Below are 23,777 nucleotides of genomic sequence, written 5' to 3' on the forward strand. Positions count from 1 at the left end.
CCCTTGTCATTTTTCTTTCTTCAGTATTTAGTGTTACTGAGTTTAGAAATAAAATGTACCTGAGAAAACATTCACAGCTGATATTCAGACAGTATGAATGTGTGTGTGTGTGTGTGTTTCACACATTCTGTACTATCAGACACAAGTTCCTGTTTGTAGTGACTCTATAGCAACCTGCTTAGAAACAGAAAACAGCCACCAATAACACTCCTTCTCAGCAGAGAGGTGCCGTATTGTTGAAGTCAAGCCAACTGAAAGATCCCAGCATTTAGTACTGCAAGCATCTGGTGAGTTCTAATTACCATTTTAGCAAATCAATGGACTGAAGAGTTTTAGGTTTGCCTCCCCCTTGCTGGCTTAGTTGGTAAAGGTAAAGGTAAAGGTACCCCTGCCCGTACGGGCCAGTCTTGACAGACTCTGGGGTTGTGCGCCCATCTCACTCAAGAGGCCAGGGGCCAGCGCTGTCCGGAGACACTTCCGGGTCACGTGGCCAGCGTGACATTGCTGCTCTGGCGAGCCAGAGCCGCACACGGAAACGCCGTTTACCTTCCCGCTGGTAAGCGGTCCCTATTTATCTACTTGCACCCGGAGGTGCTTTCGAACTGCTAGGTTGGCAGGCGCTGGGACCGAGCAGCGGGAGCGCACCCCGCCGCAGGGATTCGAACCGCCGACCTTTCGATCGGCAAGCCCTAGGCGCTGAGGCTTTAACCCACAGCGCCACCTGCGTCCCTTGGCTTAGTTGGTAGATGGCTTCAATTTACTTGGTAGATTTGGGTATATATTTGGTGCTATTTGTGTTACTGTAATAGAGAAGCACTAAAAATAATCTTTATTTCCAATGGATGGTAACTTAATAAGTTCTACTGAATTCAATAGAACAGGTATGTGTGCATAAGATTGCAGCCTTACACTTGAATAAACAAATTGTTTATTGTTGTAAGTTGTTTTAAATAGTTCTTAATGTGTTTTACCGCTGCTTTGCACCTTGTGACCTTAGGATGAAGGGCAGGTAATAAAGAAATAAGAAAAAAAACTACCTCACACTTCCTTCAGTATGCACAAAGATTATATGCTATAACTTTTGGAATATGCTAATTGTTTTACATGTAATATACTGTAATCAATTAATAGCAAGAAAGCAGGTGTAAATTTTATTTATTTGGTTGACAGGCCTAGTTAGAATAAAATAGAAGTGAGGCACAGATAATATAGGTCTTGATTTTGCTTGAATTAGCATGTCAGCAGTATACAGTTTCCAGATGATTTGATGTCTTAATGATTGCACAGTTGCTACATATTTTCTCAAGGGAGTCCTTCTGTTAGAGGTGAGCCCTGTCTCCCAGGCCTCAAACCTCTTTTGTTTTTGTTTTTCCTCCTGGGAAATGCTAAAACAGTTAACCAACAAAATAATAAGCACATGATGAGCACTCTGAAAAACACCCATCTCCTTTTTAATGCTGACACCCATAATCAAGTCAGATTGTATCAATCTCTGAAGTGCTACAAAATCTTTTTGCCAGCGTGCCTGATAAATGCCTGGCATTTACTGTCACGTTGCAAATCTTACCTTGACAGCCGCAGAGTAAGTTCTCTCTTCACATGCCATTTCTCTGTATGATCATTCCCTTGTTGCAAGAAGGCAGTGATTATGAAGCACAAGAGAACACAGAGCAGATCAAAATATTTCCCCACCATAATTTTGCATGACTTAAATGGAACGACTTTTTCTAAACCTATTTCAACTATGGAAGCATTACCTGAGGTGCTTTCTGAATCATGAGGTACTTTGGGAGCACAACCTATATAACCTATTCCTATGTTTCTGGTTAGGTTATGGAGTGCACAAAGGGAAGCAGGGCGAATGTTTCTCTTGGCTATAACCTGTATTTGATTGCCTTATTAATAGATTTGATTTGTCTAATTCCCATACCAACCTCTAATGTGATATGCAGAGATGTGGGAAGTGTTTCTGGAAAAACAGGCACATTGCAACTGACAATGGCAAACTGACCATGCAGGTTGCAAAATCCTACCTACACCAATAACCGAGTTGTCCCACCAGCAATGTAGATGGTTGAGGATCATCTTGAGTAGAACCCCTGTGTTAGGTGGCTAACCCCCATTCTGGAGACCTGATCTGGCTCCTAAGCAAATCTTCCTCCCTCTGCCCAACTCCACTGATTTTGGCAACAGCAGCAAAAAGGATACATAGTGCTGTTCTGGACAAAAAGATTTAAACTTCTCCACCAAGCTCAGAGAATTTATTTACAAACAGAGACCTATGCAAAAACGCACAACCATTGTTGTTGTTGTGTGGTTCAAACTGTGTGGACCAACTGTACTTACTACTTACTACTTCCATGCTACATTGGTGTTTTTTCTGTATTACATAAAAAGTTGGTGTATTTCATCAAAAATTCACAATACAAACCTATGCATGTCTATTCAGAAGCAAGCACCCCTGGGTTATATTGCCATGTGAGCGTGTCTACAATTGCAGCTTTATTTATACTGAAGTAGTGGGTATTTTCCACACATTTTCTTGCACTTGAACTGAATTAATAATCACATAGAGATTTATTATTATTATTATTATTATTAATAATAATAATAATAATAATAATTGAATTCATATACCGCCCTATACCCAGAGGTCTCAGGGCGGTTCACAGAATAAAAACCAAAAAGTCTACCAGTAGACTTTCATCTACCTTCTTCCCTTCTTCTCCCTTGCGATTCCAGGAATTGCACATTCAAACATAATCTTAAATGCTGTATTTAGCGGGGATCCTAAAACCTTAAAAAAGAGCACAGGATTGCAACTGAAAAACAGTGGTATTGTTCTGCGGGACGGTGGCTAGGAAATGGAGCTGGGGCTCTTTAAAATGTAAGACCATACAAATGTAGACACCAAATGGGGATTATCAAGTTATCGTTGTTGATGCTGCTGCTGTTATTTTGGACAGTGCTGCTACAGTGCTGTGACGCGGCAGCTAAAAAAGCCAGTGCAATTCTGGGCTGCATCAATAGGAGTATAGCATCTAGATCAAGGGAAGTAATAGTGCCAGTGTATTCTGCTCTGGTCAGACCTCACCTGGAGTACTGTGTCCAGTTCTGGGCACCACAGTTCAAGAAGGACACTGACAAACTGGAACGTGTCCAGAGGAGGGCAACCAAAATGGTCAAAGGCCTGGAAATGATGCCTTATGAGGAACGGCTAAGGGAGCTGGGCAAGTTTAGCCTGGAGAAGAGGAGGTTAATGGGTGATATGATAGCCATGTTCAAATATATAAAAGGATGTCACATAGAGGAGGGAGAAAGGTTGTTTTCTGCTGCTCCAGAGAAGCGGACACGGAGCAATGGTTCCAAACTACAAGAAAGAAGATTCCACCTAAACATTAGGAAGAACTTCCTGACAGTAAGAGCTGTTCGACAGTGGAATTTTCTGCCAAGGAGTGTGGTGGAGTCTCCTTCTTTGGAGGTCTTTAAGCAGAGGCTTGACAACCATATGTTAGGAGTGCTCTGATGGTGTTTCCTGCTTGGCAGGGGGTTGGACTCGATGGCCCTTGTGGTCTCTTCCAACTCTATGATTCTATGATTCTATGATTCTATGATACTTCTATAGCAGTGTCAGTTTTGCTCACCACCTTCAAATCCCAAGCAGAACTCAGCCATTCCTCACAATTGTGCTTTTGTAAAAAGTTGGTCCAGATAAAGAATTTAATTCCTTACCAGTAGTTAGTACTTTCAAATCTATTCCCATTCACTTCCGGAGGCGGCGCGAACGGCAATGGCTGCCCTTTCCTAGTCGGGAAAGGGAAGCTCCGCCGAAAAGGGTCTCCCGCTGCGGCGAAGCGGGGACCCATTCAGGAAAACCACAGGCAGCAGAAGCCTGTGGTCTTGGGGTCCGGCGGGCGCCAGGAGCAGCCCCCAAAACGTTGAAGGAGCCCCGTAAGGGGCTCCGGATCGCGGAGGGGGTTGCGGCGCTGAGGATCGTTCCGCAATCGGCGGAGTGAAGCCGCGTTGCTGCTGCCGGTGAGCGCTGTCCTTTCTTCCTAAACTACAGATTCGGAAAACAACAACCCGTGAGTAAACGGACTTTAAAAGTTTCGGGACTTTAAGTACTTAATTTGGCTGAAAGCGGAGTGACGAAAAATAGGAAGTCCGTCTTCCGCTGTCATTGAATCATTAAGCAAAGAGCCGGAGGAGTGGAGGCAAAGAGTGAACTTTTAATCTAACAGATCTGGGCATGCATGGAAATTATTTTTAAGCTGAAATAAGGACTCTAAGTAATTGATTATAAGACTTTTATGTGGACTTTGATACCTTTCTTCTATTTGGATTACAATTAAAGTAAGAAACCCAGGTGCTGGAACTGCCTGAGTAATTGAGTAGCCAGCTTGCAGGGCTGGATACTTTTGAACCTAAACTTTGAAACAATCTGAGGGAGTTTGAACTGGTTACTTTGAAGCATCTTTTGGAATACCAGCAAAGCACTGTCTGAAACACTGAAACACTGTGACTTTTTAAACACTAACTCTGCCAAAAATTACCTTATTGAAGGCTCTCGGACATTAAATGGGATTACAATATTTTTATGGAAATTGTCTTCTTTTCTAAAGACATTTTAAGTTCCCCCTAGAGGATTTGGGACTAATAGCAGTGACATTGTTTTACTTTCTCTTTCCCGGCCTCCTGTTTGTCTATTACCATCTGGGCCGCTGTTTTTCTCATGGGAACAACTCAGCTTGACCTTGAATTTTAGATAACTCTGGAATGAGTGGCGCAAGAAGAAAGGGACCGAGAACCAGACAAACAACTCTAACCGCAGTCTCCCAGGCACGTAGATCATCTGTGCCTACTGTGCTTACTTTGCCTACTCTGACTTCTGAGAAAGAAGCTGCTTTTCTGCCAAGGGCAGAAACTGAGGAATTTCAATTGGAAGAGATGGCCTCAGGAGGAATCAGTTCTACCTTAGAGAAAATTCTTGAAAAACTGGAATCTTTGGAAAAAAAAGTGGAATCTTTGGATAAAAAAGCTGATCAACAAACAGCTAAAATTGAACAAAATACTGAATGTCTAAATAGACTAACTGGACAAGTTGCACAAAATGTGCAAGCAATTGGAGAACTGAAGGAGACTGCAGGTGAAAATCGGAAATTGGCTGAAGATACCAGCCAAAGATTGGGAAATTTAGAGAAAGAGGTAAGACCACTCAGCAAACAAGTAGGTGAACATCAGACCTATCTTTCTATGATAGAACTACAGAATAGACAGACTAATTTAAGGATAAGGTCGATACCAGAGGTGGAGGAAGGCAACTTAGCTGAGTTCCTGACTAAAGAATTTTCCAAGTTTTGGAACCTAGAGGAAAAGGACTTCAAAATTACATCAGCCTTTAGACTTGGAAGACTTATAAAGAGAGAGAAGCCCAGAGACTGTTTAATAATATTGAGATCAAAGGAGGAAAGGGACAAGATTTTGGGTTTACATTACGGAAAGTCACTGGACATTCTGGATAAAAGAATCGAAATTTTTAAGGATATTCCTAAACAACTGTTGGATCTTAGAGCTGACTATTTGGAACTAACAAGACTGTTAAGGAGCAACACAATTATCTTCAGGTGGGACTTTCCTCAAGGATTATCTTTTACTTTTAGAGGGAAGAAGATTAAAATTAGATCACTGGAAGATAGAGATAAATTTCTGATTGCGTACGGAGAGGACCTTCAAAAAGGACTGGAATTACCCTCGGGGCCTGTAGTACCAGAGGTGCCTGCACCCTCGGATTCTGAAGACCCAGCGAACAAGGTATTACCCCTAGAAAAATAACCAGACTTATCCAGGATGTCTCTGCAACTTTTGAGCTGGAATATAAATGGCTGTAACATTCCGGAAAAAAGAAGGAAAATTTTTCATATATTGAAAAAGGAACAATTGGACATTATTTGCTTACAAGAAACACATGTGACTAGGCTCCACCGGAAAGTACTAATAAACAAAAGACTTGGTCAGGAATTTATATCTTCAGACAAAGTAAAGAAGAGAGGCGTGGTGATATATGCAAAAGAGAGCCTGTCACCCAAATTCTTATTTAAAGATGAACATGGAAGAATTTTGGCAATTGAAATACAACATCAAGGAGAAAAGATTCTGATATTAGGAATTTATGCACCAAATGAAGGGAAGTCGGAATTTTTCAAGAAGTTGCATGAGACTATGCTGGAACATCTGGATTATGACAACATCATTATGATGGGAGATATGAACGGGGTTGTATCAACAAATATGGACAAGTCACAAAGCCAGAATGTCACTAAAGATGGCAGACTACCAAAGACCTTTTTTGAACTGACTGACAATATGGACTGGATAGATATTTGGAGAACGAAGAATCCCTTGGGAAAAGAAGGAACATTCTTCTCTGAAGCTCAGCTGACTTGGACAAGAATCGACCAAATATGGATAACTAGAGGTCTGGCACCGAAGGTCAGAAAGGTGGAAATCTGCCCAAAAACCTGCTCCGACCATAACGCACTGAAAATGGATATGATACTATTACCAACTGGCTCCTTTAGATGGAAGATGAATGACAATTTGTTCAGAGATCAGGAGATTACTAAGAAGGCCCAGAAAGCACTGAAGGATTACTTTGAGATAAATATGAACACTGCGGTGGAAAAAAGAATTATTTGGGATGCAAGTAAAGCTGTGATGAGGGGGTTCTTGATACAACAGAACGTGGCAAGGAAGAGGAAACAAAATGACAGAAAAGATAAGATTTTGGAGAAAATAAAAGAACTGGAGAAGAAGTTAAGATCAAACCCGAAGTCCCTGCCGATCTTGAGAGAAATCAAACTCTATCAAGCACAGTATTCTAAACTGATAAATCAGGAAATAGAGTGGAAGGTTAAATTAATGAAACAAAAAACTTTTGAATCGGCAAACAAATGTGGGAAACTGCTAGCTTGGCAGTTGAAGAAGAGACAAAAATTGAATACAGTTACAAATTTGGAAATTGAAGGAAGAAACATTCAGAACCCCACGGAGATTAGAAAGTGTTTCCAGAAATACTTCAAAAAATTATATACTCAAGGGCCGCAGAATGAAGATGAGATAAAACAATTTTTGGAGAAAAATGGACTTAAAAGGCTGTCACAAGAAAATAGATCTCTCCTGAACAGTGAAATAACATGTCAAGAAATTGAACAAGCCATTCAAAACATGAAACCGGGCAAATCTCCAGGGCCAGACGGGCTAACCTCCAAGTATTATAAGATATTAAAAGACCATTTGATTCAACCATTGATGGAGGTTAGCAATGAAATTATGGAGGGGAGGAGGGCGCCGGAATCGTGGAAGGAAGCTTTCATCACATTGATACCAAAATCGGAAGCTGAAAAGACACAACTTAAGAACTACCGTCCCATCTCCCTTTTAAATGTGGATTACAAAATTTTTGCAGATGTTTTGGCAAGTAGATTTAAAAAAGTTCTAAATGAAGTAATTCATAAAGACCAGGCAGGCTTTCTCCCAGGTAGACACATGTTTGCTAATACAAGGAACATTATTGACATTTTGGAACTTTTGCAAACTGATATAAATACAAAAGCAGTGTTAATCTTTATAGATGCGGAGAAGGCCTTTGATAATATTTCTTGGAAATTTATGAAGGGAAATTTAAAAGAAATGGGAGTGGGTCGGGGTTTTGAGAATGGGATTGATGCAATATATTCAGAACAAAAGGCTAAATTGATAGTAAACAATGTGGTCACTGAAGAGTTTAAAATTGAAAAAGGAACACGACAAGGCTGCCCGATTTCCCCTTTGTTATTTATATCAGTTCTGGAGGTGCTCTTGAATATGATTAGAGGGGACCGGTTGGTGGAAGGGATTCAGGTCGGAGCGAAACAATATAAACTTAAAGCTTTTGCAGATGACCTAGTTTTGACCCTGCAGGAGCCAGAATCTAGTACAAAAAGAGTATTACAATTGATTCAAGATTTTGGTCGGGTGGCAGGATTTAAACTAAATAAACAGAAAACTAAGGTGTTGGGGAAAAATCTGACAGATGTAGAGTCGGAACAGTTTCAGAGAGAAACGGAACTAACTGTGGTTAAAAAAGTAAAGTACCTAGGGGTAAACATAACAGCAAAAAATCTGAGTCTATTTAAGGATAATTATGAAAAATGTTGGTCTGAAATTAAGAGAGATTTGGATAGTTGGACAAAATTGAAGCTTTCTCTGTTAGGCCGAATCGCTGCTGTTAAGATGAATGTATTGCCAAGGATGTTGTTTCTGTTTCAAACATTGCAGATTGTGGACAAGACAGAGTGTTTCCGGAAGTGGCAGAGAGATATATCTAGATTTGTCTGGCAGGGCAAAAAGCCCAGAATTAAGTTCAAGATACTAACTGATGCGAAAGAAAGAGGGGGCTTTGCCCTGCCAGACCTAAAGTTGTATTATGAAGCCGCAGCCTTTTGCTGGCTAAAAGACTGGCTACTTCTTGAGGACACTGACGTATTGGACTTGGAAGGGTTTAACAATGCCTTTGGTTGGCATGCATATCTATGGTACGATAAGGTTAAGATTAATAAGGTCTTTAAGAACCATATTGTCAGGAAAGCAGTTTTTAAAGTCTGGACAAAATACAAAGACTTATTGGAAAATAAAACTCCGAGGTGGCTTTCACCTCTGGAAGCTAAGGCCCGAAAAAGACTCAATATGGAGGCCAACTGGCCAAAATATTGGGAAATATTAGAAAAAGATGGAGACAATTGGAAATTGCAGAGTTTGGAGAAAATGAAGGATAAAGTGCGAGACTGGTTACATTACGCTCAGATTAAAGAAGTTTTTAAAAATGACAAAAAGTTAGGGTTCCAGGTGGAGAAATCGAAGTTGGAAACAGAATTGTTAGAGCCAAAAACTAAGGTTTTATCAAGAATGTATAACTTGCTGCTGAAATGGAATACACAAGACGAAATGGTTAAATCGGTTATGATAAAGTGGGCTCAGGATATTGGGCATAATATTATGTTTGAGGACTGGGAAAGGTTGTGGACCACTGGGCTGAACTTCACTGCATGTAATGCTTTGAAGGAAAATGTAATGAAAATGATATATAGATGGTACATGACCCCAGTTAAACTTGCCAAAATATACCATTTGTCTGATAATAAATGTTGGAAATGTAAAGAACATGAAGGAACATTCTTTCACCTCTGGTGGACTTGCCCTAGAGTGAAGGCCTTCTGGGAAATGATTTATAATGAGTTGAAAAAGGTATTTAAGTATACCTTTACTAAGAAACCAGAGGCCTTCCTTCTGGGCATTGTCGGCCAGAAGGTGTTAAAGAAGGACCGAACATTTTTTATGTATGCAACAACGGCAGCAAGGATACTCATCGCCAAGAGCTGGAAAACTCAAGATCTACCCACACTGGAAGAATGGCAGATGCAGCTGATGGACTATATGCAACTGGCCGAGATGACTGGCAGAATCCGAGACCTGGGAGAAGAGAGGGTTGAAGAAGACTGGAAGAAATTCAAGATTTATCTACAAAAGTATTGTAATTTGGTTGAATGCTAAGAAGGATGCTAGATCATAAATAATTGCCTACCATTGAATTAGATTGAACTTGACGATAAGTGAGACTGAGGGAAACATAAAATTTGTGGAGAATAGATTAAATTAACTGAACAAAATTTAAGAATATAAACAAGATGATAAATTGCTGGAAAAAATTTATAACGATGTAAGTGGGAGTGGGAGACGCGAGGGAGTCCAAAGAAGTTCTGAAAAATGTGTTATGATCCATGTTATATTGTTTATTATTTTTGCATTTTGTATTTTAAAAAAAATCTTAATAAATATTTATAAAAAAAAAAAAAACAAATCTATTCCCATTCAATGTCAGACGTTAGGGCCTGATTCATAACTGTTGCAGATGACATTCAGGAGAGCTCTCCAAAGCTATGAGCTTGAGCGGTGGCAGCAATTACTGTTATGTCATGGTGACATGTTTTCCTCCTTCAGAATACTTAACGTGCCTTATGGGGTGATTGCTTTTTTTCCTTTTCTTTTTTGGTAGGGAAATACTTCAAAAGGAATGGATGGCTGCACCTGGTTCTCTTTGCCGTACCACAGTCATTGCTGTGCAATGCTAGCACCAGCTAAACCTGTGCATAGCAGCTTCACAGCTAATCCCAGTTCCACCTGCACTGGTGCCATTTCAGCACATCCTGCCTGTGTTGTTAGACCGCTCATCACAACAAGGTAATAAAAAGTGTGTATGGGGGTGGGCAGACTAAAGTTGAAGAGTTCAAACAAGAGCTGCATTTTGAAATGCCAGCTCTCATATGCAAATTCCATTCCAGTGATCAGTTATAGATGTTGCATTGTAGATACATCTCCGGATTTTTCAAGTGGGGTGAGGGGTATTGTTGATGCCAAAACAGGGGTACAGAAGAATAATACTCCTGAGGTAAAACTTTTGCATCTGCATCAAGGTTCTAGCTGTTGTAGATGAAGTAGCTTTTCTTGTCATGTGTAGATAAAACGAACATTAACACTTTCTCTGTTATTTGAAGGTGTTTACATTTTGGCCGCTGCCTCCATTTTCCTCCTCTTAGAGCATGTGAGGCAGTAAAAAACTTGGAGACATCCTTGGACACTGTTGGCATTCCTGTTTTGGCAAGAAGAGAAACTGATGGTTATTATTATCCTGGCACAATAATAAAAGCTATTATAGAGGCAAGTTGCTATATGATTTTTTTTCTGGCATGTGTAGATGAGACATTAATAATTCACCCCAGAATCTTTATGGATTCTGCTAAAGGCGTCAGATTCTGGGCAAGGGGCGTATGTCAATCACAACTGCTGCATTCAATGGAAGTTGGTGTCTGCCTCATTTTGATGGAGAAAAAAACTCTTTAATATTATACATCCTGCTCATTAAGTGGCATCCTTCCCTCCTTTTACCTGCTGAATAATTGGAAATTCTGATGGATCATGAGGATCACTCTCTAGCCATTTATTGTACAGAGTTGCTACAATCTGTATTTGAAAATTGTGTCACATTACCACCAAGCTTTCAGCCCCATTTGACAACCACTTCCCCATATTTTCAGAAATTTCTAGATTTCATTTGACTTGTCTAAGGTCCATCTTGCGTGAGACCTTCAGAAATTAGAACTGCTGCCAAGGCCACAACTACATCATACATTTACAGTACATGCTGTTCCCCTCAAAGAATCCTGGGAAATGTAGTTTACCCCTCATGGACCTACAATTCCCAGCATCCTTAACAAACTACCAGTGCCAAAATTCTTAGTTTAGGGAAAACTATGTGCTTGAAATGTGTGGTGGGGCTGTGACCCAAGTCTCTGTCCAACTTGTTGGCACAGGTTTTCTTATGTGTGTGTGTGTGTTTTAACCTTCCTGCCAAGTGTATCTGGAGATTTATGCTGTTTGGGGACAATATCCCATCCGTTGTTATGAGTAAACAGATGGACATTATACTTGCTGGAAATGTATTAGCGTGTTAATATATATAAACTTGACACTTTTTGTCCTCTGTGCACAGGAAAAACAACCTTCAATTCATTAGCTGTTAGCACTTGAAACTTAAAAAAAAATGTTGTGCTGTTTTTGAAGTGTAAGAAAAAGGCAATGCTGTTTATCAAAGTTTCTGGAAAACTGACAAAATTGAAATGCCTGGTATTCAGCATGTAGATAGATAGATAGATAGATAGATAGATTCTTTATTGTCATTACACAAGTGCAACATTGCACAAGTGCAACGAAATTGGATGCCATCCCTTAAAAACAACAAAAGCAAAACAACAACAACAACCAAACAAACCACATTCCAGCCACACCCACACCCACACCCATCAAACTCCCAGGTCACACTATCGAGTTACAGCATTTAAAAAGGCCACAGCTCTTGGATAGAAACTATTTTTCAGTCTATTTGTCCTTGACTTGATGTTTCTATATCTCCTGCCAGAAGGCAGTAGTGCAAACAGACTGTATCCCGGGTGAGATACATCCTGCAGGATGTTGTTTGCTTTCCTAAGACAACGGGAACCGTACAGTTCTTCCAAAGATGGGAGAGGATGACCAATAATCCTTTGGGCTGTGGTTATGACCTTCTGGAGCACCTTCCTCTTCCTAGCTGTACAACTGGAGAACCAGGCACAAATACAGTATGTGAGAATGCTCTCTATGGAGCCTCGGTAGAAGGACACCAGCAGTCTCTCACTCAGATTGTTCTTCTTTAAAAGTCTGAGGAAATAAATTCTCTGCTGGGCCTTCTTCACCAGAGCAGTGGTATTTGCGCTCCAAGTCATGCCCTGATCGATAGTCACTCCCAAAAACCTGAATTCCGCCACCCTCTCCACCCGTTCCCCTTTGATATACAAGGGCTGAATGTCCGCCTTTTTTTTCCTGTAATCCACCACCAATTCCTTGGTCTTAGCCGTATTAAGAGCCAGATTGTTCTCTCCACACCAAACACAAAGCCGCTCCACCTCGTCCCGATAGGCGGACTCATCCCCTCCTGAAATGAGCCCCACCACCGTAGTGTCATCAGCAAACTTGATGATTTTGTTGCTGGGATAGATGGCTGTACAATCATACGTATAGAGAGTATAGAGCAGGGGACTCAACACACAACCCTGTGGTGAGCCGGTGTTAAGGCTAAGGGCTGTGGACATATGTGACCCCACTCTAACCCTCTGAGAACGTTCTGACAAAAAATCCAAAACCCAGAGACAGGTGGAGTTGGAGAGTCCAATCGCCTCTAGCTTGGACACCAGTCTATGGGGGAGGATAGTGTTAAAAGCAGAGCTAAAATCCACAAACAGCAGCCTCACATAACTCCCCGGCTGCTCCAGATGGGACAGAGCAGCATGGAGAGTGATAGTGATAGCGTCTTCCGTGGATCTATTTGCCCTGTATGCAAACTGGTAGTTGTCAAAAGTTGATGGAAGACAGGAAATTATATGACGGCGCACCAGTTTCTCAAAACACTTCATGATGATTGGAGTCAGTGCAACTGGTCTGTAGTCGTTCAAACTACTGATTGTAGATTTTTTAGGCAGAGGAACAATAGTTGACGACTTCAGGCAGGGTGGGACAATAGACTGGTGTAAGGACTTGTTGAAGATCTTAGTAAAGACCTTCGCCAGCTGATCCGCACAGCCCTTCAACACCTTTCCCGTGATGCCATCAGGTCCAGCAGCCTTCCTCGGATTCACCATCCTCAATACCTGTCTCACCTCATGCTCCTCTACAGTGAATGAGGGGCCCCTATGGGCTGGTGGCTGTAATACCGGCGTCTCAGGTGGCTCCTTCTCGAAGCGAGCAAAGAAAAAGTTAAGCTCCTCCGCCAGCAAAGGGTCACCATCGACAGCACCAAGGTTAGGTTTGTAGTTGGTAATATGCTGAATCCCCTGCCACATCTGTCTTGTGTTGTTACTCCTTAAATTATCCTCAATCCTCTGCCTATAGACCAGTTTTGCCCGTCGAATACCCCTCTTCAAGTTTGCTCTTGCCACACTGTAAAGCTGCACCTCGCCCGACCTGAAAGCCCTATTCCTTTCCCGCAACAGGCACTGGACCTCTCTATTCATCCAGGGTTTCTGATTGGGATAAAACCGGATGGATTTATTTACTGTGACAGTGTCTGTGCAGTGATTGATATAGCACAGAACTGCCGCCGTGTGCTCCTCCAGGTCTGAACGATCGAAAATATCCCAATTGGTTCTCTCAAAACAGTCCTGCAGCTGGTGGATAGCGCCTTCAGGCCAGATTTTAACAGTCCTTGATATTGTGGGAGCCCGTTTCCTGAGTGGGATATATGCTGGTACCAGGAACAGAGACATATGGTCGGACTGGCCCAAATGTGGCAGCTGTAAGGCCCTATAGCCGTGATTTACATTCGAATAAACTTTATCCAGTGTCTTGTCCCCCCTTGTGGGACATTTCACATGCTGATAGAGCGTTGGGAGCACTGTTTTAAGTTCAACATGATTGAAGTCTCCCGCAATGATGTGCACAGCTTCAGGATGCTTGTCTTGCTGGCTGCTGATAAGGCTCTGCAGGCATCCCAGAGCCAAGTTGGCATTGGCATCTGGTGGCACGTACACACCAGTTAGCATAACAGCTGTAAACTCCCTAGGGAGATAGGCTGGTCTGCATTTAACAGCCACATATTCCAAATCCGGTGAACAGTAACTGCCCACGGTCTTAGAATTATTGGACCAGCATTTGTTCACATACACACACAGCCCCCCTCCTTTGGTTTTTCCGAAGTCCATGCCTCGGTCATGACGATGTACCACACAGCCTTCCAACTGAATAGCCGTGTCTGGTATGGACGGTTGAAGCCATGTCTCAATGACAAATAAGACGCAGCAATCTTTTACGAGACTGTTCTTTGCTGCCAGCAGCCTCAATTCATCCATCTTGTTGGCAAGAGATCTCACATTAGCAAGAAATATGCTAGGGAGTGGTGGTTTAGATGGACTCCTCTGCAATCTTACCAGGACGCCGGCCCGACAACCCCGCCTTTGCCTCCTGTCTCTACGCCGCCTTCGCCTCCTCCCTGGAGGCATAGTAATCCATGGAGAGCCCGGTGGCCTGGCTACTCCCACAGGAACGTTATCTGGGCGAAAATAATCAGCTCTCACAGCTTGTTCACACTGTAACCCGACCTTCAGAAGTTCCTGCCTGCTATAAATCTTTCTTGCCCGGCCAAACATACTCAGAACAAGTAAAAATAATGAAAACAAAACACTGAAAACAAAACAAAACGCTGAAAACAAAAGGAGAGCACTGAGCCGCAGCGTCTCTGCGCGCCGCCATTACAGTTACAGTACATGTAGTGGGAGTGACTGGCAATAATATATGTTTGTTTTGTTTTGTAGTGTTTGATTCCTTTCATTACACAACATGGTGGCCACTTATGCATTGCTAAAAAAAGAGGATTTTTTTTATTAAAAGGACAAAATGTGATTAGAATAAAAATTGCATATGCTTATTCATACACATAGGTGCAGATGAGGAAATACTGGGAAGAATTCAACATTGTACTGTGCTGATAATACTATCAGGACAGGCTTGCCAGACAGAATAATCCCCCTCTCCTCCCTCCTCATGCTATTCTAGGGGTGCTCCCAATCCCCCCCCAGAGTCAATTTGGGGAGTACAGGCAGAACACAGGTGAAAAAGATGAGGGAAAGCCCCATTGTACAAATCTAAGTCACTGTGCAGGCTTCCACTGATGGGACTCATTAACTGAATGCCATCAGATGAATGTAACTTAAAAATAAATTCCATATATCTCACCGTAAGTGGGGGAAACTGCGACCTACATGCCAGCTCAGTCTTTGGTCCAGATCCTATCTGTTGATGGCCAACTTCAAGGCTCCAGTTCTTCCTTCTAATGGTTCTTTAATCTTTAAACCAAACTTAGACCAAAGGACACTTTTAAGTAGAGGCTGCCTGTCCTTTGATAAGTCCTTCAATTAGAGGACTGCTCTCTGTAACATAGGAATTGCAGCCAACCCAATACACACAGAGATGTGCCCACTGCATGGGCATAGCCAGGATTTTTGTTAGGGTAGAGAACCCCAGTTAGCTATGTATTTTTATTAATTATGGGGGGGGGGAAGCTGCCCCTCCCTGTACCCCCTTGGCTACGCCCATAGCCTACTGTAATGCTTCTCTCTGGAAATTAATAGGGGAGCCATTGTAGGCAGGTGGACCCCACATGCATTTTGCAATTCCTAAAGTTGTTACCAACGGTTGGAACACAGGAAGCTTATACCAGATTAGACTATTGTTCATTTAGCCCAATACTCTTTACTCTTGGCTGGCAGTAGCTGCCTAAGGTCTCATTCGGAGGTCTTCCATACCATCTATTAGCTAATTCTTTTAAACTGGATTTCTGCCTGCAAAGTGCATCCTCTTCCACTGAGCTACATCTGTTTAGCATTTTATTATGAACTTGCCCTTTGAGAATACAGTTTTTCCTGGCATGCCAGCTGAACAGCAGCATGTTTTCTACCTCAAGTTAACAGCAAAAGGGGTTTTTTTTGGTATAGTATTATTTTCTACAGCTTTAGTTAAATCGTTTTTCTTGTTATCTTGCCACCCTGATCAACTTTTTTAAAACCATGCATGAAAAGACACAAGCTTAACATTTTCCTCCAACAACAAAAACTTGGTACTAACATGGCCAGCCTCCTGCATTTCCCGCCCTTCATTTCTTAAGCTATCATAGATGTGACTGCTGATTATTTCATGACTAAAGCTTGTTAGGTTTTCATTTTAATTCCCCATCTTGTTTCTGGCACCAGGGTGAGAAAAGAACCTTTCTTGTACAGTTTGCCAAGTCATTTGGACTGAGTGAGGACACAACATGCGTGCAAGAAACAGCCAGCAGTGACATGTTTGAGTGTGTGAATGGAATGAGGCATTCCATACTGCCAGGTGATAAAGTGCTAGCACCCTGGGAGCCACAGCAAAAAAGATATGGCCCTGGCACTACCATCCAAGGCATGGAAACCAGGGATCCCTTGAGAGGTAAAACCCAGTTTGTTTATTTTTTAACATGAGCCAGTAGCTGAACTAGCTTTTGGTGTGTATATGTATAATATAGCCCTGAACATAGGAAGTGCAGTATGCTCCTGTGGTTTTCATTTACTCTTCATATTTCATTTACTATTAAATTATGCATATGGTGGAAAAACACTGCTTATGTCAAAGCTCTGGTGAATATTTTTTTTTAAACCCTCAAAACAGGTATTTAATTATTATGCATACTTTCTAGACTGGAATATAAAGACCACCCTTTTGTGGCTACATAATCAGATTGATTTAAACTGACAAACTATTCTTAATCAGATTGATTTAAACTGACAAACTATTATTAGCATTAGCTGTGCTCCTTTGGGAAGAAGGGCAGAATCGATTTTTTTAAAAAATATAGATATTTTATTTAGACAATTAAGCATTTATATACATGTAAAAGATCACATACAGAAACATACAATAAAAACACCACAGTCCCAGTCCCTTCCTTAAAATTAGGATAGAAATTTAATAAATTGAGGAGAGTGACGGCTTTCCCCAGTTTATATTTTTCTCTTCAAAACAGGGAAAGAAGATGAAGAAATTATAGTTAGCTTCTGGAATGGCAAGAAAGCCAAAGTCCCATTGGGTGTAGCCCTGTGGATTTCCCCAGTGCAGTGGGAGAGGATTGTGGAGATGATCCGGATGCCCCTTACCAGCAGGAAAGCATCTGAATGGCAACTCCAAAGACCCGGTCACTACAGTGGCTCATGTAGGGCTATAACAGGCTCCATGCATGGATGCGCTGTAGGTGGCCTCTGCCGGCTCCAGAGGCCATGTTGCTCTTTCATCTCCCCTTGCTCCAGGTGCTTTCAACACACATGCTCATTCCTTGGACATCCACAGTACGCTTCTTGCTGCTGCCCTAAATACAGTGGCTGCTGGTGGCCACCCTCTTTAACCGAACCATCCCAGAGAAATGTTGAAGAAGAGTTCAGCAGTAAACCATTATTGGCAGTGGAAGGGCCTCCAAAGGAAGAGGCAGCCACTGTTGTGTCCAGCTCTTCTTCTTCTTCATGCTCCTCCGGTTCCAAAAGTGGTACAGAAACAGGTTTGACCAAGACCACAATGGTAGATCATGCAGTGAACACGGATTCTAGTCTTTTTGAAAAGCCCAAGCTGCAAGAAATCAGGAGACCTTGTTGGAAATACTGGAAGAGAAGCCATCCCAACTCTCGTCATAACAGCCACGGTACACAATATTTACTTTGAATGAGCTTTAAAGTGGAAGGTAGAAGAGTGCCAAAAACTACCTGGCATTATCATACTGGTTGAGGTGAACAGCTATGCTGAGACTGATTTTTCTGCTAATGGTATCACAGATACTAGCATACTTGGGGATTTCTGGTTTGTTAACTGCGTGTTTGTTTGTTTGTGTGTGTGTGGAGATGAAAAGCACTTGAGGGTTTTTTTTATTTTTACAATCAAGTGGTGCATAAATTTTATGAAGTAATTTGCATGAAGTAGTAATATATATCGAGTCAAATCGTGAGCCAACCCCCCCCCCCCCCCACAGTTGTCTCCAATTGCCTTAACAGAAGAGAGGGATGTTGAAATAATAAATCATGAGGGGGGGGAAACCCCCAAAACACTCGGTTCCCTATTTCATACCTTGTTTGATTATTTTGTCTTCGTCTAACTACTCACAAATTAAGTGTTATACTATCATGTATAGGAACCAATTATACTTTGGACAGCACCTGCAGAAAGGAAAGATCTGAAACCAAAGCAGTTCCTTATATGGATCCGTCCCCAACTGCACTGATCAACCACAGTGCCATGTTTGAAACTATTGAACAGTCTCCTCGAAGGCAACTTACTGTGAAGGAAGTCTTGGGTCACAAAGATGTCAAACCATCCTCAGGAGGAGAGCAAGGAACACAGTAAAAAAGAAAAGAAAAAACCACCCTCCACTGAAAGCATATGCTTGTTTTTTATTCTACTTTTTTGTGGGTCCACAAGAATATATTAAGATATTTAGGATAATGATGTTGGATCATTAGCATCTAATAAATTATATATATGGTAATTTCCCCAGCAAATTAACAAGTGTTCTCTTGTTTCAACACTGGATGGGCCCTAGGGGAGATCAGTGCATCTAACCACAGTACAACAGAAAATTCAAATATATTTTGAAGTAACTGTTTTTGGACTTTCGGGACCAGCCAGGTTAACAAAAAGGGAAGTTGTTGTTGTTTAGTCGTTTAGTTGTGTCCAACTCTTTGTGACCCCATGGACCAGGGCACACCAGGCACTCCTGTCTTCCACTGCCTCCCGCAGTTTGGTCAAACTCATGTTTTCCAGATGAATAAATCTGCTCTGTTAGCAGCAAAGCATTTTAGTCTAGAATTCGACCACCAATATCTGTGACTGACTAAATGGTGCACTCTGCGGTTACCTGGAACTACATAACTAAATAAGACTCCCCTTTCTATTCTGTTGATTTCATTTCAATAGCCTCTGCCAATACATTAGCAGTTCCTTCGGAAAGGCAAATGACAAAGAATTTAAAGTCTTTTCAAAAACATTTGCACTTTTAAATTTATTGTTTACAAGGCATTGCATAGTATAAAAGTGAAAATACACATGATTCAAGTTAGGGCAAATGTGAACAAAGTTTCACACTATAATATACAGACAGCATAAAACCTGAGATCATATTTAATTATATAGGGTAAATAGCCTGAGAAAAATTTATTTAAAAAGTGACACTTGAAAGACACCAAAATCTATTTCATTTGTTACCTTGATGAAACAGAAAGACTATCAGTCATAAATCAAAGGTCAAATTTACGCTTTCTCCTGACCGAACGTCTACCAGATGTGTTTGTTTGACTGTGTTGTCATACGAAGAGGCAGAGACTGTGTAGGTGCCAGGAGAAACTTCAATGTAGATATCCTGAATATAAAATATACATGTCAATATTTTTCAAATCAAAACCCTATTCATGTTCTTATGCTAAATAGCTCCAACTACTAAAATGTTTAACTATTTGGACAAAAAAAATTCTCCTCAAATTTCTTAACCACAGCATATGAATGCAAAGATGCAAAACTCAACTTGTCCTAGAAGACAACTGACAAGACCAAGAATGCTGGTGGTGAGAGAGGAAGAGAGTGGCAGCTCTGAGATGCTTAGACCAGTGTTTCCCAACCTTTGGTCTCTAGCTGTTTTCGGACTACATTTCCCACCATCCCTGACCACTGGTACTGCTAGCTAGGGATGATGGGAGTTGTAGTCCAAAAGCAGCTGGAGACCCAAGGTTGGGAAACACTGGCTTAGACAACATTTGGCACCCTTGCCCTTGTGGTAACACAAAGGGATGCCATCCCCTTGGCTGACTGGTGAAGTGGGTTGCTCAATGAAGTGTTGTCACTTTAGGTGAGAGCTATGGGTGAGGCTGAATGTGAAAAGACACCTCTGGGTGAGAGCCAGGGGTATCTGGAGAGCAGCTGTCCAGGTGAGAGCATGACTGGTGGTTGGAGGGAGAGGCTCCCAAGCGTAAGTCAGGTGAATTGTATGGTTGGGTGGGGTATTTGGTGTCTGGATAACTGTAAGGACATCCTCCTCTTGTAAGATGTGCTGCTGGTGGTGTGAGATTTATATTTCTACATACTGCATAACCAGAGGGTGACTTATTGGTTGGTTGTGTTTGGAAGTTTCCAAGGCACTTTGTGGACAAAATTGCCTGCCTTCAAGACCTAGGACACCGCAGTAACATGTCTGAGTGATGTGCCTGACACACCATCTAGTCAGCTTTTGTGGATCAGCTTGAGCTTGAGAATGTGGGCTAAAGTAAAGTTCAGCTGGCCAAGTGCCCCCTTGACCTTTGTTCATCATTGCTTCCTTTGAGATAGCCAGGGGTGTGTGTGTGTGTGTGTGTGTGTGTGTGTGTGTATAGAGGTGAATCCAGGATGTGAAAAATGTAGGGCTACCATGCCCTAAACAATCTGAGTCCAGAGACAAAACCTCCCATAAAGACCTGCATGGTCACTATGATCTAATAAAGACTTCCTGGTTGTGCCACAGCCTGCTGAGGTCCATCCTGCAGCAAAAAGGGGGAGGGCCTTTTCTATTATGGTGCCCACCCTTTGGAACAGGATCCTCCCTACTGTACTTGGGTTTCCAGAACCTGCAAAAAATACATATGTTCTCCCAGACCTTTGCAGCTCATTAATACCAGATTGCTGTGTTTGTCCTGTAAGACTCCTGTGGCTATTGCTCTAAACAACTAAACAACCACCACCTTTTTTTAAATGTAAGACAATATAAATAAGTTTTAAATAAATAAAATTTTAAAATGAAATTACTGTAGCTAACAAAGAATTCTGATTATTTTCAGGAGCTGATGGAGCTGGGAGGGGAAGTCACCATGGATTGTGTTTGTGGGTTCCTCCATGTAAAAACCAATACCATTTCTTTCATTCCAGAAGCACTATGCATTCTAATTCATCGAGCAACTGAACGCCTGTGCACCCTGCACAGATAAAAACAAAACCCACAAAAACCTTAAAATATTAAGTGAACTTATACTTGCTTTTATTTTATGTTCAGCATTCTCTGCTGGAATTAAAGCAGCTGTATCTGTATCAGGACAACCAGGTTCTTCCACTATTGGGACATTTTTACTTTCCTAGAGAGAGCAGATATAGTTTATGGAATCTCAAGCTGGATTCAGCCTATCCACCAGCCTCAAGCAAACAGACCTAATCCAAATCAGCAAAAAGCAAGTATCAAAAAGGCACCTGTAGCAGCTTTAGAGGCATATTTGGGGGTGCAGGGGGGCAGACTGGGGACGGCACTTACTGCGGGGCCTGCAGAGTGCCCGAGCCTCTCCTGGGAAGGATAATTCTGGAAGGATAGGATAATACAGTAGGAAGATGTCCACAGGAGGAGATGTCCATACTGATAACAAAATGCCCCTTAAGGCAATGTTGGAAAATTCTTCCAAATAAATTACAAATTTATATGTCATTTAGAAGATTAGCAGAGGCTTGGTTGAAGTGGCATCAAGAGACTCCTTTGAGTAAGCTGACCCTTCGACAACATATCTTTGCTTAAAATAGGGATGGCTAACCTGTGGCCCTCAAGGTGTAATTTGGGGGCTGCAGTTTAGCCATTCCTAGCTTAAAAGGAGAATTATGTTCAGTACACTCACCTCATTTTCAAATGCCTTTAGCAAGTTTGCAGATGACTCCCTGCTGTGGTATCTGAATATATGTGCAACTTCGTACTCTTTGAATTGAAATGGTGGTACGCAACAGTAATAGTTCTGGAATAGAGTTGAAGAAGAAAATATTAATTACTAAACCAAGAAGTACGTGTGGTGCTAAAATAATGAAATGTCTTAATGTGGGCCTGCCCCATGAAGATGTGAGTAACAATTCCCTCGTCTCTGCTGCCACCAGAAGGACAAATGTGAAAGGACTTTGTCAGACAGAAATGCCTGTGTTTGGTACTGTAAATCAGGGGTTAGGAACCTGTGGCCTTCCAGATGTTGCTGGACTACAACTGCCACCATCCTTGACTATTGGCCATGCTGGCCAGGACTGATGGGAGTTGGAGTCCAAAAACATCCAAAGGGTCACAGCGTTCCCATCTCTGCTATAAATAAGATGACCAACTCTTCCTCCCGCATTCTGCTCCATGTGGTTGGATCCCTTTCCTGACAATGGGAAATTGGGATGTCTCTGGATTCATATTTGGCCCATACTAATTGCTGCCCTCAGAGCAAGTGTTTGGAAGTGTTGGGGTAATTAAATCAGTGTAGAAATTGGTACTGCGAAGTCAGAAGAAGCCCGCATCCCCAAGAAATGTCAAAATGAAAGCCCTGCCAATAACCCCACAAAAGTTACTAGCCTGCAAAGAAACTTAACAGCCTGTTTCTCCATGGAGGCAGGAAATCCCAGAAATGCAGGCTTCAGCTCTCAGCAGGATAGTAAGAAAAAGTTTGCCTCTTCTGTCAAGCTGGCCAGTGTGGGGGCAGATTGCTCCATTCCTCTTCCGCTAGCCTACTGTGGTCCCATGCCGACTAGGGAGAAAGTGTATTTCCTCTTTCTACAGCTATCACAGTAGCTATACAGGCTATCAAAGGAGGAACAGGCTGATCTTGCATGGACTTTCTAGCTGCAAGAGCCTTGTTAAATACAAGGCTGAAATATAATATGCCTGAATGTTGGCTTGAAAGTGTGTGGTCAACACCTGGTGAAATCTCTGAAGTCTCAGGGAAGATGGAGGGCTGGCTAGGTAGGGTTCAATACTAAGCATGGCTCCTTACCCCTCCTCTTTCGTGTTAGACATGATAAATGATTTATGGGAGGGGGGAAATCCTGAACATTTCCACCCTGCCAAAGGGATCTCTGAGGAAGCTGACAAAGATACTCATGGAACAGAATCCAGACTTGCTTGATGGCGATTTTGTTTTCCTTCAGCCCATTGAGTTTTGATAATTCAACACAGTATAAACTGGTATTTTCTAAAATGCAGGTGCAATATAGCCTTAATATGGCTTGCTGGTAGAACTCATGCTTTGCACGCACAAGGTGTCAGATTCAATATCTGGGGCCTGGAGAGACCCCTGCCTAAATCCCTGGAAAGCCACGGCCAGTGGGTGAAGACAGTACTGAGCTACATCGACCAATGGTATGTAAGGCAGCTTCCTACGTCCCTAATAGTTGTCACTCAAGCTTCTGTACTTGACTCCCAGCACAGCAGTCATTGCTTCCATCTCAAGAACCATTTACCTCGCATTCTGCTGAGATGTGGCCCATGTGTTCAGCAACAGAAGCAAAAGCAGCAGCAAGACATGCATCTTCATCCTCGCCTTCCTGTTTCCATGAAATAAAATGTCCTGTCACTATGAAAACAATGGGAAATATACAGCCCAAAAAGGCAACACAGTGGTTGTGTTTGCATGTCATTTTTTATACTGAAATCTCCATAATAAATTATAGTTTACTGTGATAGGAACAAGTCATAGCAAGCCTCAGGCTTGAGTTCCCCCCTCCATTATCCTCCACCACTGTAGAAGGAAAACTTTCGCTTTGGTTGTCATTAACTACAGTTTAGTGTTCTATATATGCTGTTGGATCTACTTGCGAATCTATTCACACATACACATGAGTCTGTATCTTAC

At 41.9% G+C, this 23,777-nt stretch overlaps 2 protein-coding genes across 7 annotated transcripts in view; one reads left to right on the forward strand and one right to left on the reverse strand.

Moving 5' to 3' along the window:
• On the forward strand, positions 1-19,031 carry LOC307210602 (uncharacterized protein C11orf16 homolog). Of its 2 annotated transcripts, none has more exons than XM_079966598.1 (6): positions 1-287; positions 10,091-10,275; positions 10,632-10,752; positions 16,368-16,593; positions 17,168-17,833; positions 18,317-19,031. In XM_079966598.1, exons 2-6 carry the CDS (start codon positions 10,109-10,111, stop codon positions 18,526-18,528), a joined length of 1,392 nt encoding a protein of 463 aa, XP_079822724.1. In that variant the 5' UTR covers positions 1-287; positions 10,091-10,108; the 3' UTR covers positions 18,529-19,031. The 2 variants fall into 2 exon arrangements, with proteins under 2 accessions (XP_079822724.1, XP_079822723.1); XM_079966597.1 differs by having other exon boundaries at positions 2-287; positions 10,590-10,752.
• AKIP1 (A-kinase interacting protein 1) overlaps positions 17,625-23,777 on the reverse strand; it is an 11,780-nt gene continuing 5,627 nt past the window's right edge. For 4 of the 5 annotated variants that reach the window (XM_079966982.1, XM_079966978.1, XM_079966981.1 and 1 more), the window contains 4 exons: positions 23,386-23,469; positions 21,801-21,914; positions 21,180-21,275; positions 19,157-19,540 (listed from right to left, as the gene is read on the reverse strand). In XM_079966982.1, the coding sequence (XP_079823108.1) occupies positions 19,412-19,540; positions 21,180-21,275; positions 21,801-21,914; positions 23,386-23,469 (423 nt within the window). In that variant the 3' untranslated portion in view covers positions 19,157-19,411. Of the gene's footprint in view, positions 17,761-19,156; positions 19,541-21,179; positions 21,276-21,800; positions 21,915-23,385; positions 23,470-23,777 lie in introns of those variants that run through there. The other variant, XM_079966979.1, reaches the window with a different exon arrangement.

This window comes from Podarcis cretensis (genome assembly GCF_951804945.1).
Source record: "Podarcis cretensis genome assembly, chromosome: 1".
Lineage (NCBI taxonomy): Eukaryota > Metazoa > Chordata > Lepidosauria > Squamata > Lacertidae > Podarcis > Podarcis cretensis.

Bases quoted from the DNA above. Each gene is read 5' to 3' on its own strand.
- LOC307210602 (XM_079966597.1), top strand. From the start codon at position 10,109: ATGGATGGCTGCACCTGGTTCTCTTTGCCGTACCACAGTCATTGCTGT. The intron at 10,276-10,589 runs GTAATAAAAAGT...TGTTATTTGAAG, and splicing joins AGACCGCTCATCACAACAAG to GTGTTTACATTTTGGCCGCT. The intron at 17,834-18,316 runs GTACACAATATT...TATCATGTATAG, and splicing joins CTCTCGTCATAACAGCCACG to GAACCAATTATACTTTGGAC.